Below are 17,284 nucleotides of genomic sequence, written 5' to 3' on the forward strand. Positions count from 1 at the left end.
CTTGGTTTAACATTGCTTCCACACTATCGTTTGAATGCATCATTTAAGCCAATGTGTCCTAGACCAGATCTAGAAATGCATGATTTTGATAGTAGGGGCAACAATTGAAAAATAAAAAGAGTCTATTCCTAGCACAGACATCCTCAGGGATGAACAGGGTGAACATGGTGAACAGGAGAGAATGAATAAGAAAGATGGAAAAAGCTTCACACTAATATTGAGCCCCAAAATCTTCCCATTCCAATAGCTTTCTATCAATACAGATTTTGAATGAATAACCTAGAAACATTGTTATATCTGGACATAAAACTAAACAATGCTCCATTTACTTCATACCTCTGTACATCTAACCAGGCTGCCATCAGCTAGGACCAACTCATAAGCTACACAGATGTTTTGGAATAGTCCATAGATATGGGACGAAGACTCAATACCAGTTCCCATGATGAGGCCACCTAAAAACAGACACTTGTTTAGGTACACAATCTAATGAATATTAGAGGCACTTTATACTAGTAATAAGACCAATTGCACAAATCATGTCAACTACGTTGAGTAGCTACAGAAATACATAAGAATAGGAACTGGAAAATGGCACCTGAAGCAACTATAAATTCCTTTATGCTTATTTTTGATCACTGACAATTTATGAAATGTTATCAAGCACCAGTGCTTATTGTTTTAGCAATACAAGGACTTCACTACCAATTCCACCCTTAATTGAGAAACACTTTGTAAGAATGAAATATGTTGGACATAAGGATCCAACAGGCATTGCAATAATTCAATTAAAAAAGCGGCAACAGTAATGCATTATCATTCAACTAAGCAAGAGAAGATAACTAGCTGACATCCTGTGGCCTCTCTCATTGAGTTTGAGATTACAAAATAGTGGTGAAAAAAGTAAAAACCCTCTCAAAAACAGTTAAGTTTAATTTTTTTTTAAGTCATTCCTAAAAAGGGTATTTTTAAAGTTCCCCTTTTCCACAGCCAAAAACTGTTTCATATATACCCTAGGGTTTATTTTAACCCTGCCCCTTCATAACGGAAATGATGTGGATGGACAGGGTTAAGATGGTGTAAGGATGTGGGAATTAATCTGCATTCCCATCCCCTACCATTATAACGCTCAAAGCAGGCAAAGGAGGGGCACCTGTCCAAGTCAGCTGGTGGCCTACTTTACATGGAAAGGTCCCAGACCAAGGACATCATTGGTGTCCATCAGTAACCCCTGTAACTTAAAATGACAGGAGGTCCACACGGTGCTAACACAACAGCAGAACCTGGTATTAGACAGGAGAATGGCTCGGGGCCAAAGTGAGTATTTGAATTCAAATTCTGTGGGGAATTTTTTTGGGCCAGCAGCAGCAGGAGTACACCCTGGGGCCCTGCAAAGAATCCTTGGGGCTCCTCATCCCTGGTCTTTCCTTTCCCTCCCCATTTTGGCATCTTCATTCATAACCCCTCCCAGCACCAGCTTCATGCATGGACACATTCCCTTGTATCCCCAGCATTATTCACAGCTTCCATCTTGATCTCTGCTATCATACCGGATGTTACACATGCCAGTTTCAGACAGAAGACAGTTCTGCTAGATCAAAATGTCTCCTAGACATTTGAATTACACTTGGTATAATGTTTATGCATCAAGGCAGACATTGCGAGCTGTATTTGGGATGAGATAATTGATATTTCAGATCAAGACAATAGTTACATTATTAGTGTACAGCTCCAGAGGTGACATGCTCTGTAGACTCAACTCTAGCTGTGAGAAGTCTTCCTGAGATCACCAACATTAATTATTGCCTTTCTTCAATTTGTGGGAAGTAAAGAAAAAAAGCAAAAGATGTTGTAATCCCATCCCATTACTGGACAGTGCTCAAACCTGCCCTATTAGAACTCTAACTGGGCTCCCATTTTGCACATGCAATTTCAATTATTTTCAAGAGTACAAAAATAAGCTGATCGTCTATTAGCAGACCTCAATAAAAAATGTACTTGAAATCCACAAAGAAAAACAGAACAGTAAAGACTTCAGAGTGTCAAATTCATAAACATTATCAATTATCGCGCAAATTACTTTGTCTTAACAAACAAATAAAACAAATAACCTTCTGGGTAGAGGAAAACTACCCACCCACAGTGAGATCATCCAACTCTGGGACCACTGGAAGAGTCCAGCCAATTGAATTCAGAAGTGCCGTCACTTGACCCATGTTTACCAATGGTTCTACACGAACAACCTGCAACCGATCCATCAGTTAAAACAGCATTTCCTTTCTTTCAAACCATTCACAAGCAAAACAAAAAAAAAGTTCATTTACAATAGTAATTCCATACCTAAATTAATGCCTTGGAAAGGAAAAGGGAAACGGTAATTTGAATCTCACACCTAGCTCGCCAGCAGTAGCAACTTACTCCTTTCCCCATTGTTGGAGGGGGGGGTGGGGTGCAGGAAGTCTGGATAGACATTTTACCCCTCTTTCAGGGACAGTGCAATATCTGAACACAAGTTCCATTCTTGAAAACTGCATTGATGCCCTATGCCAATGTACTATTATCATACAGCGGCTCAAGGCACCGTCTTACATTAGGGGTACAGAGCACATTTTGCATTAATGTTAATGAGTTAGTTTCCAAGATAATAGACAGATTAAAATGGCCTTGCACTGCATTACAAATTTCAATAAGTACAGCTAACTTCAGGCACAAAAGCTGCTGGCTGTCGCTACACCCCCTCTAAAGTAAGTATATCTTTCCTTAGGTAGGGAGACTAAAACTGTACACACTACTCCAGGTGTGGTCTCAACAAAACCCTGCCTAATTGGAGCAAAACTTGCTGCCTCTTATACTGCAATTCCTTTGCAGTAAAGGCCAAAAACACTGTTTTACTTTCTAACTGCTTGCTGTATCTGCATGTTAACTTTTTGAATACCAATGTTTACTTGTCTGACACCATTAAAAAAAAAACTACTTTCCCATTCCTCCTGATAAAGTGGATAATTTCACACTTCCCTACATTATACTCCAGCTGCCAACTTCTTGCCCAATCATTTAACTAGTCTATCCTTTGCAGCCTCTTTACATCCTCCTCTTGGGATCTAACACCTAACTTTGTATCGTCAACAAACTTGGATATATCACACTTGGTCCTCTCATCTAAGTCATTGATATAGTTTGTAAATAGCTGAGGCCCAAGCACTGATCCTTATGTCACTCCACTAGTTACACTTTTCCATGCTAAAAGTTACCCATTTAATTCTACTCTGTCCATTGACCATTCCTCAATCCAAGCTAATATATTAACCCCCAACCCCGGCCAACTCCATAATCTGGAGTAATAAACTTGTGTGTGGCACCTTTAACGAATGCCTTTGGAAAATCCAAATATACACCCACTGGTACCCCCTTTGTCCCATTTACGCTACTGGTTACATCCTCAATAAACTCAGGCAGATTTATCAAATAACATTTCTCTTTCCTAAAAGTGAGCTGACTCTGCCTAATCAAATTGTGATTTTTCTAAGTTCCATAGTTTTTTCCTACCATTGAAGTCAGACTAACTGGCCTTAGTTCCTTTCATTCTGTCTTCCTCAATTCTTGAACAACAGGGTTACATTTGCTTCCTTCCAATCAGCAGGGACCATTCCAGAATCTAGGGATCTCTGGATTTTCAAAACTAATGTATCCACAATCTTTGGAGCACCTCTTTTAAAACATTAGGATGTGGGCCATTAGGCCAAAGGTTCTTTCCAGCTGAAAGTTCTGGGATCAGAGGAGGTCGCAGATTACAGAACCCAAAGGCTGATGGGGTTTCAGTTTTCAGCTTTCAATTTGTTCAAATTTTGTAATATAGCCTCCACTGCAGCAGGTCAGCTTCTCAATTACCCCTATTCTCCTTAATATAGTGTCTGCACTTTACACAAAGAAAAGCTCAAAACTATTTTAGAACCGTAATTCAGTTCCACAAATCATTTGCGGTGTCATTTTAGGATCTACAGAGAGTGTTAAATGTTCAGTCACAGCAGCTCATGTTGCTTTTACACAATTTTCAATGCATTTGCATCCCTTTTGCAGTTTCTAAAATGAATATTTACTCTAATTATTTCTCTTTAAAATCCTCCCAGGAAATGTACCACATATGCTAAGCTGTTCTCTGACTTCTGCTAATGCCATCCTAAACTGGCTGCCTGCAGACATGCAAGGACATTTTAAAGGTGACCTCAAACTTTCTCTCTTTGCCCATTAGGAAACACCTGACTTCTACCCCACACTTCTCCATAACAATTAAGTTCAGATCAGAAACCCTGAAGTGGAAGGAAAAACTGAAGCCATTACCAAACAGACTTTTATCTTGCATAATGGTGCTTTAGTACCAAACCTTTAATGTTTACTAATACATTTTTTTCCCCCACTGATGGGCAAGCTGCCCAGGAAACATGGACAAATGACAAAAGATTATATGCAGCTTCAGTTTGTTCAGTTATGCAACATACAAAATGGCAACAAAGCAGACATTTTACTCAACTTTAAAACCAATTTTTTTTTTTTTAAATGGCGAATCATATAGTACCACTTTTATCAACATAAGACTAATTTAAGAAATACACTCCAACCGAGAAAGGCTTAATAAAAGTATAGCTTTTTAATCAAAGATATTTGACTGATACCTGCTGCTTGGTGTCCACCTGCAGGATGTCCATCAAGTTGATCATGATGTTTTTGTGAGTTTTTTTATACTTGCCAACCCGAAGTGATACAGTCAGCCAGCCTGGCCTGCCAGTACACATGTACGTTTTGCTTCCTTCATTTTTCCACTCACGTACCTATTTAAAGAGAAACAGAGATTAAAATTGCTAAGTCATAACTGACCACTACAATCAGTTGTGATTAACCGGTTAACGAATAATAAGTGGGTAGAACTAAACCAGATTTGAAATACGCCTAGCAAAAACTTTGCATCATTTTAAGTTTTGAGTGTACTACCAAGAAATACTTGAAATAGGATTTAATACTTGGTTCAATCTGCTAGAGAGATTCTGGTTATTATAAAAGCGATTAATGGAAAGACAAAAAGCAAAATCTGTACTCTGTTGAGGCATTGTGATAATTTACCTGAAATAAGGCAGTTAGTTTACAGGACTACATTTGGAACATTTTTAACCATTTCCTAAAGGCATCTAGCAATTCCAGCAAAACTGATGTCAATGGGAGTCAAAGGGAAAACCAGCCAGAGGCTATCACAAAGGAAGGTGACTGTGATTGTCAGTAGTGGCCAATCATTATAGCTCATGAACATCATTGTGAGAGTTTCCCAGGGAATAGTCCTTGGTCCAACCATCTTTAGTTGCTTTACCAATGAATTTTTCTCCATCATAAAGGTAGCCAATGGGCCTGTTCACTGACAATTCCATGGTGCTCAGTTCCATTTACAACTCCTCCACTAATAAGGAAACTCAAGGCAGACCACAACCGGACCTGAACACTATCAAAGAAGAAGGTGGCATTTACACTACACATTGTTGTCAGTTATCCAAGCCAAACATGAGAAGCCACTTATATAAAGATCTTCCTGTGCCAGTTCCAGAACAGCACATTGTGGCAAATGGCGGTCCAACAATATTGCTACACTGGCCACCAATACAAGGGCGTCTTATCGATACCAAAGCTTTACAGAGGAGCACAGGGATATAAACTGCTTTGATTCCAGGCGAGTCAGTTAAATGGCATAAAAAAGCAAAATAAAGAACAATTTTGGATGAGCATTTGGATGGTTTGTATATACCTGGCTAAAAAAGACACTCTGCTGTATAAAAGAGGCAATAGAATGCAAATTGTTGACATTCAAAGTCTCTCAAACTTTAACAATTGAAAAATCCCTCCTCACATCATGTCGTATGCTTCACATTCAGACATCAATGCAGAGTTCAACTTTTCTAGTTACCTAAAAACCCTATTATTTTGTCATAGGTCAAAACTATCAACTACAACACAACAATATTTATTTCCCCCAGATAACCAGAGTGCAAGCTTTTACCTTATTGATTCAATAATTTTGAAAGTTTCAAAAGAGTTTTAAAGATTACCAACTTTGTATTTTGGCACTGCAGTGCTTCTTTGAAATGATGCAAATTGTTCCAGGCAATCAATGGCTAAAACAAAATGAATTGCATATTTGCCCATTATACTGTTAAAGCACAAGTATAAAAGCTGTAATTTCTCTGGTGGTTTCTGACCAAAGACTAACATGAGGAGGTACATTTCAAAATATAGTTTGATAACCTTTACTCAGTGATGGGTTTGAGTCTATTACTTCACATAACAAAGGAATAATTCTATCAATTGATGAATACCATTGCTTCTACATAGAAACCGAAAATACTGTGTACATCAAGAGGTTGATATAGCTCTCAATGTAAGATCGGTCAGTAATTTATTTCTCAAAGTAGTGACTGACCTGCCATAAGAATAGATAATCCGAAAGGGTCTAGTGTGCTAATCCTCCAGATAAAAATGACAGTCAGCTTGTGCAAGATATCTGTTCTTGCAATCGATTTGAAATTTAAATATGCTTACAATAACATCCAAACTGGTTTAAATTGTGATTTAAATTGTGCAGAAGTAGGGGAAGAGTTGTAAAAAAAGAGACTTAGATTTATATAACACTTTAAGACCATCAGAAGGCTAAAAGTGCTTTACAGCCAATGAAGTACTTTTTGAAGTGTAGTCACTGTTGTAATGTAGGAAACATGGCAGCCAATTTGCACACAGCAAGCTCCCACAGACAGCAATGTAATAATGGGCAGATATGTTTTTGTGATGTTGACAGAGAAATATTAGCCAGGACACCAGGGATAACTCCCCTGTTTTTCTTCAAAATAGTGCCATGGACCTTTTACATTCACCCAAGCAGGCAAATATGCTTTGGCTTAACATCTCATCTGAAAGACAGCATCTCTGACAATGCAGCACTGCCACTGCTGCACTGGAGTGTCAGCCTTGATTTTAGTGCTCAAGCCTGGAGCGGGTTCTGAACCTGAAACCTTTTGACTTGGAGGTGTGTGTTACCAACTGAGCCATGGCTGACACTCCACAGCTGATACCCAAGTAACTGTGATGAGGGTTCCTGCCTTGAAAGGGTGATAGAAGCAGAAAATTCCAGACCCTACCACACTCCGGATGAAAGAAATGTCTCCTCAACTATCCTCTAAACTAATTTTACCAAATACTTAAAATCTATGCCCTTGGTTAATGACCACTCGATTAAGGGAGAGTGGCAAGGAAGGACCTTTTTGTAGGTGCTTCATAATTTTACAATGACTAAAATAATTTCAATTGAATTTCCCCTCAGCCTCCTCTGTACCAAAGAACACAACCCAGCCTATCCAATCTTTCCTCATAGCTAAATTCTCCATTACTATAAAACGCATGTGAGGATTGAAGGAAACATCTCAGAAAATCTGCTTGAGATGAGAGCAGAATTCCATCAGAGTTTTACCTCACTCAATATGGTTTTGAACCCTGTCACAAATAAGCCAATGGGATTCAGACTCCCTCCAGGCAGTGGGCTTGAGAAGTGTATCTGACAGAGCCTGTGGTTGAATGGCTCCTTTCACTTCGGTCAATTGGAATTTCTTTAAAGAAAGGAAAAGTTGCACAAGGCGAGAGAAAATGTTTTATCAAAACAAAATCGCAACAGATACCAAAAGTAGCGCCTTAAATTCAGGATTCTTTATTTCATTGATGCAGGGTGCAGCTAACTGCAGCCAGCCCTTTTAACTTCTGGTGGCCTAGCTGCTTTAATTCTCTTCTTTAACCGCCACATAACAATATCCATGAAAATGTCCCCATTACTGTAAACGGGGTGGATGGCTGCAACATAGCCAAAGGTTTCAAACATCTCTTCATCCTCTCCTCAAGATTGGTTAATAAATAGATGCCACAGCACGGGAAGGAAGATAAGGGAACAAACTGGACATGACAGCTCAGCTGAGGATGTAGCTCACTTGGTATTCAACTAATGGGAAAAGGTATGGAAGCAGGACACCTGTCCAGGTGAGAATCTGGGCATTGTAATAAATGACAATAACTTTTAACTTGAGAGAAATTCTTCACAAGAGGTATTTTGGAAAATGAAATCAAGTTCTCCATCTACTTCCCATACACATTGCCTGGAATGCTTCCAAATGTCAAAAATCACAAATCCTTACACGGATGATTATAAACAACTGTCATTTAACCAGAACTACATTTGAACCCAGAGTGGGTCCCAGCCTTGCAATCACTCCCAACTATTCATTTTCTTATACCCAATGGTATACTTATAACTACTTAAATTTCAGTTGGGTGGTGTGACCTAGATTTAAGGATATTACCAATGTGTTCCACGTTAATGCACTTTATGGATGGCAAAAAATGACAAATATAAAGGTTGTAGCTCCATGATTCTGATTACGTCAGCCCCTCATGATCATACAAAGCAGCCTAGCTTTATGTTGGGCAATGTATGATGGATGGACCTTGATCAATATAAGGACATAAAATCACATCCATACAGGCTACTTGCTCCAATCTCTACAGTCTCTACAGGAAGGACTTATGGCTGCAGCAGCAACACCCAGTTACAAGGAAGAGTAGAAGCCAGAAGCTTATTGAAAAACTGTGCTGTGCATCAAGGAGTGCAAAATAGAATCCTTTATGGTTTAGGAGTCCATGCCGCTCTCTGTAGAGTGGACTAGTCCTACTCCCCCTCTTTAATCGCTGAGCCCTGCACGTTTTTTTCCTTTAAGTGTACACCCAATCTCCTTTTGAAATCAATCATCTCCGCTTCCATCACCCTCATAGGCAGGTCATTAACACTCGCTGCGTAAAAAAGTTCTTTGTCACATCCCTGCTCTTGTCCCGAACCTTAAATCTACCCTCCCTCATCCTTGTACCATCAGTTACTGGGAACTATTTTTCCTTGTCTACCTTATCCAAACACGTCATTATCTTGAACACCTCTATCAAATCTCCCCTCAATGCTCCAAGGAGAACAACCTCAGTTTCTCCAACCTAACCTTGTAGCCAAGATCCCCCATCTTTGGAATAATTCTTGGAAACCTCTTCTGCACCCTCTCAAGGGCCCTCGCATCCTTCCTAAAATGTGGCAACCAGAACTGGACACTGTACTCTAGTTGTGGCCTAACCAGAGCTTTATAAATGCTCAGCATAACTTTTCTGCTTTTATACTCAACACCTCTATGTATGAAGCCCAAGAAATGAGTAGCAATTCAACTGAGAATAGCTCTGCAAGCGACTTATTTCCCTGCAATTGCTGGGAGATTTCACTGGACAGATAAACAAATATCTCCAAAGAAAATAACATGTAATTAAACAGATCTTGTGTTAGTTGTAATTTTGTAACATGAAGAGGTTTTGCTTGCAATGAACATACATAGTAGCTGCCATGTTTCATACTGACAAGTCAGCATTTCAAGCTGTGGTTGCTTATTGGCATTTGCTGATCAAAAAAAGCAAGGGATTTAAACTATCTCACCATTGCTCTAAAGTCTACTATAGTTTTGCATAAATGTATGCATGTACATAAATCAAATACCTCCCACATTGTCTCATGATTAAATTATCATATTTATGTGCTTCAAACTTTTAAAGGGGAAAAGCACAAGATGGATAAAGGAATGAACTTGAAATGCAGAGTGAGCAGGGTGAATACTTAGCAAAAAGCATAACTGGTTAAAAATATGAACAGCAAATGAAAGATAACATAGTACTGAAACAAGGGCGTCAAGGCCATAATTATTAATTTGACCAGAATCAGAAAGCATGCCGAATCATATTTACTGTACGAGCTACAGAGTGGGGGGGAAAGTGTTGCAGACCAATTGCTGACTTTCTGGTTTCCCCAAGGACAGATCTTGTTGTTTCAAAAGTCAAATAAATAGGGAATAACCAAAGGCCAGGGCTTTGCCGAACATTTGAAGTGAATGGAAACAAGTCTATTGATGGTTATTCTGCTCAACAAAGAAAAGGGGAGAAAAAAGGCTTTAAAAACAGACAGGTTCGCAGTGATTTTCAACAGGCTACAAACAGCATTTAAAGGACTTGCTGAAGAATTAACCCTTTATAATTTCATGCACATTTTGGATAAGGATGCGTGACATCCTAACCTGAAAAATGGTTGATTTTGTGCATTTTGAATCATTCTAGAGTTGGTTGATTTCCACCTTTCTAGCCCAGTAAAGAGATTAAATCTTCCACGATGGAGCAAGAATCCACCCAACACCTGCGAGTCCCAGCACCAGAGAGCAGCAGCCCAGCCTACTTCATCGGGATTGGTGATTCAGGCTCTCTTGCATTGTCAACCTACTCAAAGATTTACAGAAACCTCCATCATCTGCACCTACAGTCATGACATGTCTGGCAGACACTGCTTTAACTATGTGCGACCTCTCTGTCATCACTGCAGAGGAAGAAGTGGATCAAAGGAGAATCAGGCACCATCTTGGGAGCCCCTTGGAGCCCAGCAAGATATTATTTCCCCTCTCTTCCTCCAAAAGAATGTACTGGCAGCATTGGTCATACTGCAACTTGCCACATTTAGCCACGCACATCTAACTACACTGATCTCTGACAATGAAAGTGATCGATCATACCACCACCCTCCCCCCACCTACACTACCGCAACAAGGGCCATTTCAGGTGGCTATGAGGGATCATTGCACCATCAGCCACAAAATTGGACAAACAATTGCCAGGTCACCAACACCCTTTACATTAGAGCAAGCCAAATCTTAAGTGGTGGCATCACAACAAGATTTTTTTTGGCAAATATACTTTATTCAGATATGTCATGAAAGAACATTACAAAACATTTCAAAATTGCCACCACAAAGAGTGCAATCATATTCAAATTTTCCACAAAGATCATGAGGTGCTTCAGTAGAATCAATGAACATTAGACATTTCGACATGATCATTACTGACAGTCAGACAGTGCAATGGTATTTACGTGATCTACATGGATCATGTTGCAATCTGAGGTGCTTCAATACAATTGTGATGCATGTGATATTCACTGCACACATTCAATGTGAGTCATACAGCCCGAGGGGGTCTATACAATTCCTGACCCCGCATTGCACGATGGCCAAAAGGTCTTAGCCAGTGAGCTTTCCCCATTGCGCCTTTGCAGCAGCTGCCCCAAACTTTAGTGCACCAGTCAGCACGTAGTCCTGGACCTTGGAACATGCCAGTCTGCAATGCTCGGTCAGAGGCAACTCTTTGCACCGGAAGACCAACAAGTTTCAGGCAGATCAAAGAGCAAATTTCATCGAGTTAATGATCTTCCAGCTGCAGTTCAGGTTTGTCTCGGTGTGTGTCCCTGGGAACAGCCAATAGAGTACAGAGTCCTGTGTCACAGAACCGCTCAAGTTGAACATCAACAAAAACCACTGCATCTCTCTCCAGACCTCCTTTTCAAAGGCACATTCTACAAGGAGGTGAACAACGGTCTCTTCCTCACCACAGCCACCTCGAGGACAATGTGTGGAGGGGGTGAGACTCCTGGCATGTAGGAAGGTTCTGATGGGGAGGGCCTTTCTCACCACCAGCCAAGCTACATCTTGGTGCTTGTTGGAAAGTTCTGGTGATGAGGCATTCTGCCAAATAACTTTGACAGTCTGCTCAGGGAATCATCTGACAGGATCCACCATCTCCTTTTCCCGCAGGGCCTCTAGGACATTACGTGCTGACCATTGCGTGATGGACTTGTGGTCAAAGGTGTTTCTCTGCATAAATTTTTCCACGAGGGACAGGTGGTACAGCACTGTCCAACTACTTGGAGAATTCCATGGAAGCATGGCCAGATCCATCCTTCACAACACCGGGGACAAGTAGGACCTTAGCATGTAGTGACACTTTGCGTTTGCGTACCGAGGGTCTACGCACAGCTTGATGCAGTCACACACAAAGGTGGCCATCAGGATGAGGGTGATGCTGGGCACGTTTTTTCACCTTTTATCTAGCAGTTTGTACATCAAGTCCCTGTGAACACGATCCATTTCCGACCTCCAGATAAAGCGGAAGATGGCTCGGGTGATCGCCATCGCACAGGAGTGAGGAATGGGCCAGACCATAAGGCCAGTTTTCTTTTCACCATAGCCACTTGCTCCTTCCAATTTCTAACACATGCCCTGATCCCTCCAAACCATATCCCCAGCACCTTCAGGCAGTCTGACCGGACGGTGAAGGGGATAAAGGATCAGTCAGCCCAGTTCCCAAAGCACGTGGCCTCACTCTTGCCACGATTTACCTTGGCTCCTGAGGCCAGTTCAAACTGGTCGCAGATGTTGGTCAGTCTGCACACCGACAGCGGATCCGAGCAGAAGACAGTGACATCATCCATGTATAGGGAGGCTTTGACCCGAGTGCCTCCATTGCCTGGGATCGTCACTCCTCTTACACCCGGATCCTTCCTGATGGGCTCAGCAAACGGCTCTACGCCACACACAAACAGGACAGGGGAGAGAGGACAGCCCTGCCTGACTCCAGATTTAAATTGGAAAGCTTTCTGATTCCCACCCATTGATTGAAACCAAAGTACAGGTGTTTGTGTAAAACAGTTGGATCCAGTTGCGGATTCCCTCCCGAAATCCTTTTTTGGAGAGCACATCCACCATGTAGGTGTGCGATACTCTGTCAAAGGCCTTCTCCTGGTCCAGGCTGATGAGGCAGGTGTCCACATCCTGTCCCATACATAGCCTTGCGCTACTCAGGGATACGATTGCCTGTCAGGGATTTTCCTGCCAGGTACAGCGCAGGTCTGGTCAGGGTGGATCACCAACTCCAGAGCAGACCTGGCTCAATTGGCGATGACCTTGGACAGAATCTTATAGTCCACATTCAATAGCAAGGTGGGTCACCAATTTCTAATTTCCTCCCTTTCCTCCTCATGGATTCCGACATGCTGCTCGACAAAAACATACTATTATGCACTTCTAGCAGGTCTGGGCCAATCCAGCTCCACAGAGCCGAATGCAACTCAGCTGGTAAGCCATTGCTTCTAGGAGTTTTACTCTTCTCGAAGGACTCAAGGGCCTTAGTCAGTGCATCAGGAGTTAGCGGGTTGTCCAGACTCCCCTGGAGTCAGGACATTTCCCTCTGTTCCTTTCTAGCCTTCTGAACATCTTTGAGGATGAAAAGCTTTTTGATGTTTTGCTTGATTGCTTCCCGCCAGTGTGTCAGGGACTCAAAGAGGGGTTTCACGGTTTTCCAACCTTTGTAATCCCCCCGAGTTCCTCAATGTTGTCTGGGGTCAGCAGTTGCACATCTAGCTTCCATGTCCCCCTGCCAACCCTCTGGTCTTCCTGTAAGTGATAGTCGGCCAGTAGGAGGCAGTGGTCAGAGAAGAACACCGGCTTGACATCGGTGGATCTGACAGTGAATGCTTGGGACACAAACAGGAGTCTATCCTTGAACAGATGGACCCATCTGGCACCGACCAGGTGGATCGACGCTGTGCTCCATCTGCAGGGTTGCTGAAGATGTTGTGCAGCTTGGCATCCTTTGCTGTTTCTATCAGGAGTCTGGACATGGCGTCCAGTCTGCTATCGGCCCTGCCGGATTGTCTAGCTGCATCGATGATGCAATTGAAGTCACCGCCCAGAATGACCGGCCTGGAAGTTGCCAGCAGCAGTGGGAGCTGAAGGACCACCAGCCACTCGCTGTTTTGAGCCAGGGCACACACGTTAATTAACCAGAGCGGATAATATGTCTGCTACGAGGAGCCGCCCACCCACCACATCCTTAGCCTCAGAGATGGTGAAGTTTCCTCCCCGCAGCAGAATACCCAGGCCGGAAGAACGTGAGTCATTTCCTCCCAGCCAGATCGATGGCCCATGGGACCACTACCATTGCCTGTAGGAGCTGAGGTGTGATATCGCACACAGCTGCAGAAACAGGTCAGCTTTGACCTTGACACGGTAATCCAAGATCGCAACACATCGTGTAGTAGATTTAACGTTATGCACGTTAATGGATACAACGAGATAGCAGAGAGAGATTGGTTCACACAATTATATTGGCATTGCACACTTCCCCAGGGGTCAGGGAGCAATCAATGCCATCCACATTACATGTAGGGTGCCGACAGGCCCTCACTCAGCTACCTCAGCATAAGGATTCAATGTCCCCAATGTCCAGAATCATGTGTGACAGTGATCAGAGGACCCTAATGTCAATACCCAATAGCAGCTAATCGCCATGACATCATTCATCATTGAGATCTTCCCTGATCATTTCAGGCAAGAGAATCAGGTTCACAAATGACTTATGGGGGAGAAGCACAGCCTTTTTTTGGCTTTGAATGAAGGGTAACAGAGTGTAAAAGGCACATATTCAAACAGTTCTCCTGGTGTTGTCTACTCTTTAATGTTAGTATTTCCTTCTTAATATAAAGTACTATTGGAGAGGTTACATCATTGTATTGGAGGGCTTGGGTGCAGTGGGTAGCTTCTGGGCCAGAAGTTCCAGGTTCAAATCCTACTCCTTGACTTGATAGCCAAGGAAGGTGCGCTCATGATGCAGCCAAACAGGTTGAGTATCAACCTGCAAATCCTTCCGACGCATACCAATGGCAGGCAGTAAGAAGGGGAGAAATTCCCGGTCAGCCAAATGATGGAACAAAAGTTGGAGCATCTACCATCACCATCCATAGCCCGGGACTACAACGTGCATGTAAAAATGCATGCTGCAACAGAAACTCTGATTTTGAGTCATTTGTAACACACCATCACCACATCATTATATTATTGCATTAAAAATGCCCCTGCTATTTCAAGAGCACCTCAGGCACATTGCCAGCTCCAACATCTCATTTCTCCCCCAGGAAATCCTAGAGATAGAGATCAGGCAAGTCTGGTCTCTGCCCCCTTTTCTGATCTTTACAAATATTATACTTTCCCAGGGCAAAATTCAAGAAATAATGGAGAACATTTGTGGCAGGACTCCATTCCTTTAATGTTCTAATACCTGCTAAGACAAAGTGGATAGATGCCTTCTTCAGCTTAAATCAGCATTTCACCAGCTTTAAGCAAGCCAAGCTGCTGTAGTGGATACTGTTGATAAAGTGGTTAAACCCTCTGTTATAACACCAACCACATAAAGCAGCAGCCTTCCTGTAATTAGTGAATTTGACATGAGAATTGTTAAAGGCATAAGTATTTAGATAGCCAGAGTGCTCAAGGAAATTTATTTTTGTGAATATTAATTATCATTGGTAAACCGCAGCCTTCTAAGCAAACAGATGATGCTGACAAAAAGGCATCATTATTATACAGCCTGTATTCTAAGGAGGAAGATTCACTTCAAGCAGTGTTCAGAGCATGTTAGCCTGTCATCATATATCTTAGTCTATTATAGAGCTAACCCTCACTAATCTCCAACAATGTATCACAATCCATCAATTCATTCCATAACACTAACCCTCACCAGACTGAGTGGGTTTATTCACATACAGTACATGCACCACTGGATTTGGAGATTCTTGCCTCTGGATACGTTTATTAGCCCCCATGGAGTGGAGAGTATCAGTCACAATTCCTGTACGGGTTACATACAATATATTGCATTCCACCCTAAGGAGAGATGGTCGCAGTTTTAAGGTTGAGTTTGATCACATACAAAATACAACCTTTGGCTGCATATGGCTAGAAGTGTCAGTCTTGGGGTGGGTTTATTCCATATCATGCATTGTACACTTACACACAGACAAGCACCTCCACACTACAAAACCAGCCCAAGGCTTTGAGTGGGTGAGGTCTACTTGTGTCCCTGGGTGGGGTTGACTGGAAGGCAGCTCTAGGGTAGGGTTTGCAGGGTGGCGGGGGTGGGGTTACAGGGGAGCACCCCCTGGGTGGGGTTGACTGGGTGGGTTTTGCCAGGCAGGTAGCCCCCCCCCCCCCCCCCCCCCCCACCCCACCCCAAGGTGGGGTTGGCAGGGGGGCAGCCCCTGAGTTGGGTTTGCAGAGGTGGGCACCTTCCCCCCGGGGTTTACATACATAAACGTTAGGCGAGTTTGTACAGTATAAGCATACTCTGCTCCATGGAGGTTTGACCCTCACCTGCCTCTGGATGTCCCTGACCCGCTGGTCGTGTTGTTTGGGGGCACTGCACATCTTGAAGACCAGCCAAGCCCTGAGATAATAGTAAACATCGAAAACGACGGAGAGGGGCAGCAGGAAAAGGCAGACGAAGACCCAGCGGTGATGGATGATAATATACTCCACACCTTTGCTGCGGACCCAGAACAACAGCAAAGCCGCCAGCACGGCCAGGTAAATAGCCGGCTCCATTCTCAGTAACTGCCGTCTGCTTCCACAACACCGATAACCCCGGCTCTTCCTCGAACCCCGCCCCTTCTGCCTCAACCCGTTCGGCATTGGGCGAGCTCCGGCCACGGCCATCCCCGCCCCACCAATCATCTAGCGCTTTCCCAGAGATGAACCTGCTGATTCCACGCGAGACAGCTCGAGCCGACATTCCATTGCCTGTCCGGGTCGGCTAATCTAAATATTCCCGCCCACCCGGCGGGGATCGTCCAATGGGACGCGGCGGGTGGATCAGGCCACTGAGTGCGCGGGCGTTCCATTGGCGCACGTGGAGCTCACTCCTTTCCTGACTAGCAGGTCCTAATTGAGAGTGCAGCAATCAGTCAAGACTACGGTTCAGCACCATTGTGCAGACATTTTGGCCATTGCTCAGTAATACAGACTTATGCAATTATATAGAACATGAGAGTGTAACTTATTAAAGACAACATGCTAGGAAATCTCTTTTTAAAGATAAAAGGGTGCATCATGCAGTATTTTAAACGTAACCAGTCCATTAGTTTTGAGTTTTTCCAGGTATTTTTGCTTTTGTTTTGGATTTCCACCATCCGCAGTTTTTTGCTTTTATTTTACATTATTTTTATCGAATGCTTTCAGTATCTGTTTAAACAAAATGTAAGGTTGAACGTTAACCGAAATCCAAACATCCAGTTTAATATTTTTCCACAAGTTTGCAAAATACATACTCTTTTCATAGTGCTTTAAGTTTATTTGTACTGTTCGTGCATTGTCAAAATGGACAATTCCGTAAATATTTTAATCCAGGATTAATAAATCCACCGCATGGGTTATTAAAGAGGCTAAGATCGGCCAGAAACAAACACGCTTGTTTGTGCATAACCAACTGAATGAAGAAATTTCACTGCTCACATTTGAAAACTGCACGGCCAGCAATT

The 17,284-nt window shown here is 42.7% G+C and overlaps 1 protein-coding gene across 1 annotated transcript in view; it reads right to left on the bottom strand.

Moving 5' to 3' along the window:
* dhcr24 (24-dehydrocholesterol reductase) overlaps positions 1 to 16,414 on the bottom strand; it is a 29,080-nt gene extending 12,666 nt beyond the window's left edge. Inside the window, exons 1-4 of the mRNA XM_078560922.1 lie at positions 16,122 to 16,414; positions 4,671 to 4,826; positions 2,138 to 2,243; positions 337 to 455 (exon numbers count right to left, since the gene is read on the bottom strand). Coding sequence (XP_078417048.1) covers positions 337 to 455; positions 2,138 to 2,243; positions 4,671 to 4,826; positions 16,122 to 16,352 — 612 coding nt within the window. The 5' untranslated portion in view covers positions 16,353 to 16,414. The remainder of the gene's footprint in view (positions 1 to 336; positions 456 to 2,137; positions 2,244 to 4,670; positions 4,827 to 16,121) is intronic.
* Between the last annotated feature and the right edge of the window lie 870 nt (positions 16,415 to 17,284).

This window comes from Cetorhinus maximus, chromosome 17 (genome assembly GCF_964194155.1).
Source record: "Cetorhinus maximus chromosome 17, sCetMax3.hap1.1, whole genome shotgun sequence".
Taxonomy (NCBI): Eukaryota; Metazoa; Chordata; class Chondrichthyes; order Lamniformes; family Cetorhinidae; genus Cetorhinus; species Cetorhinus maximus.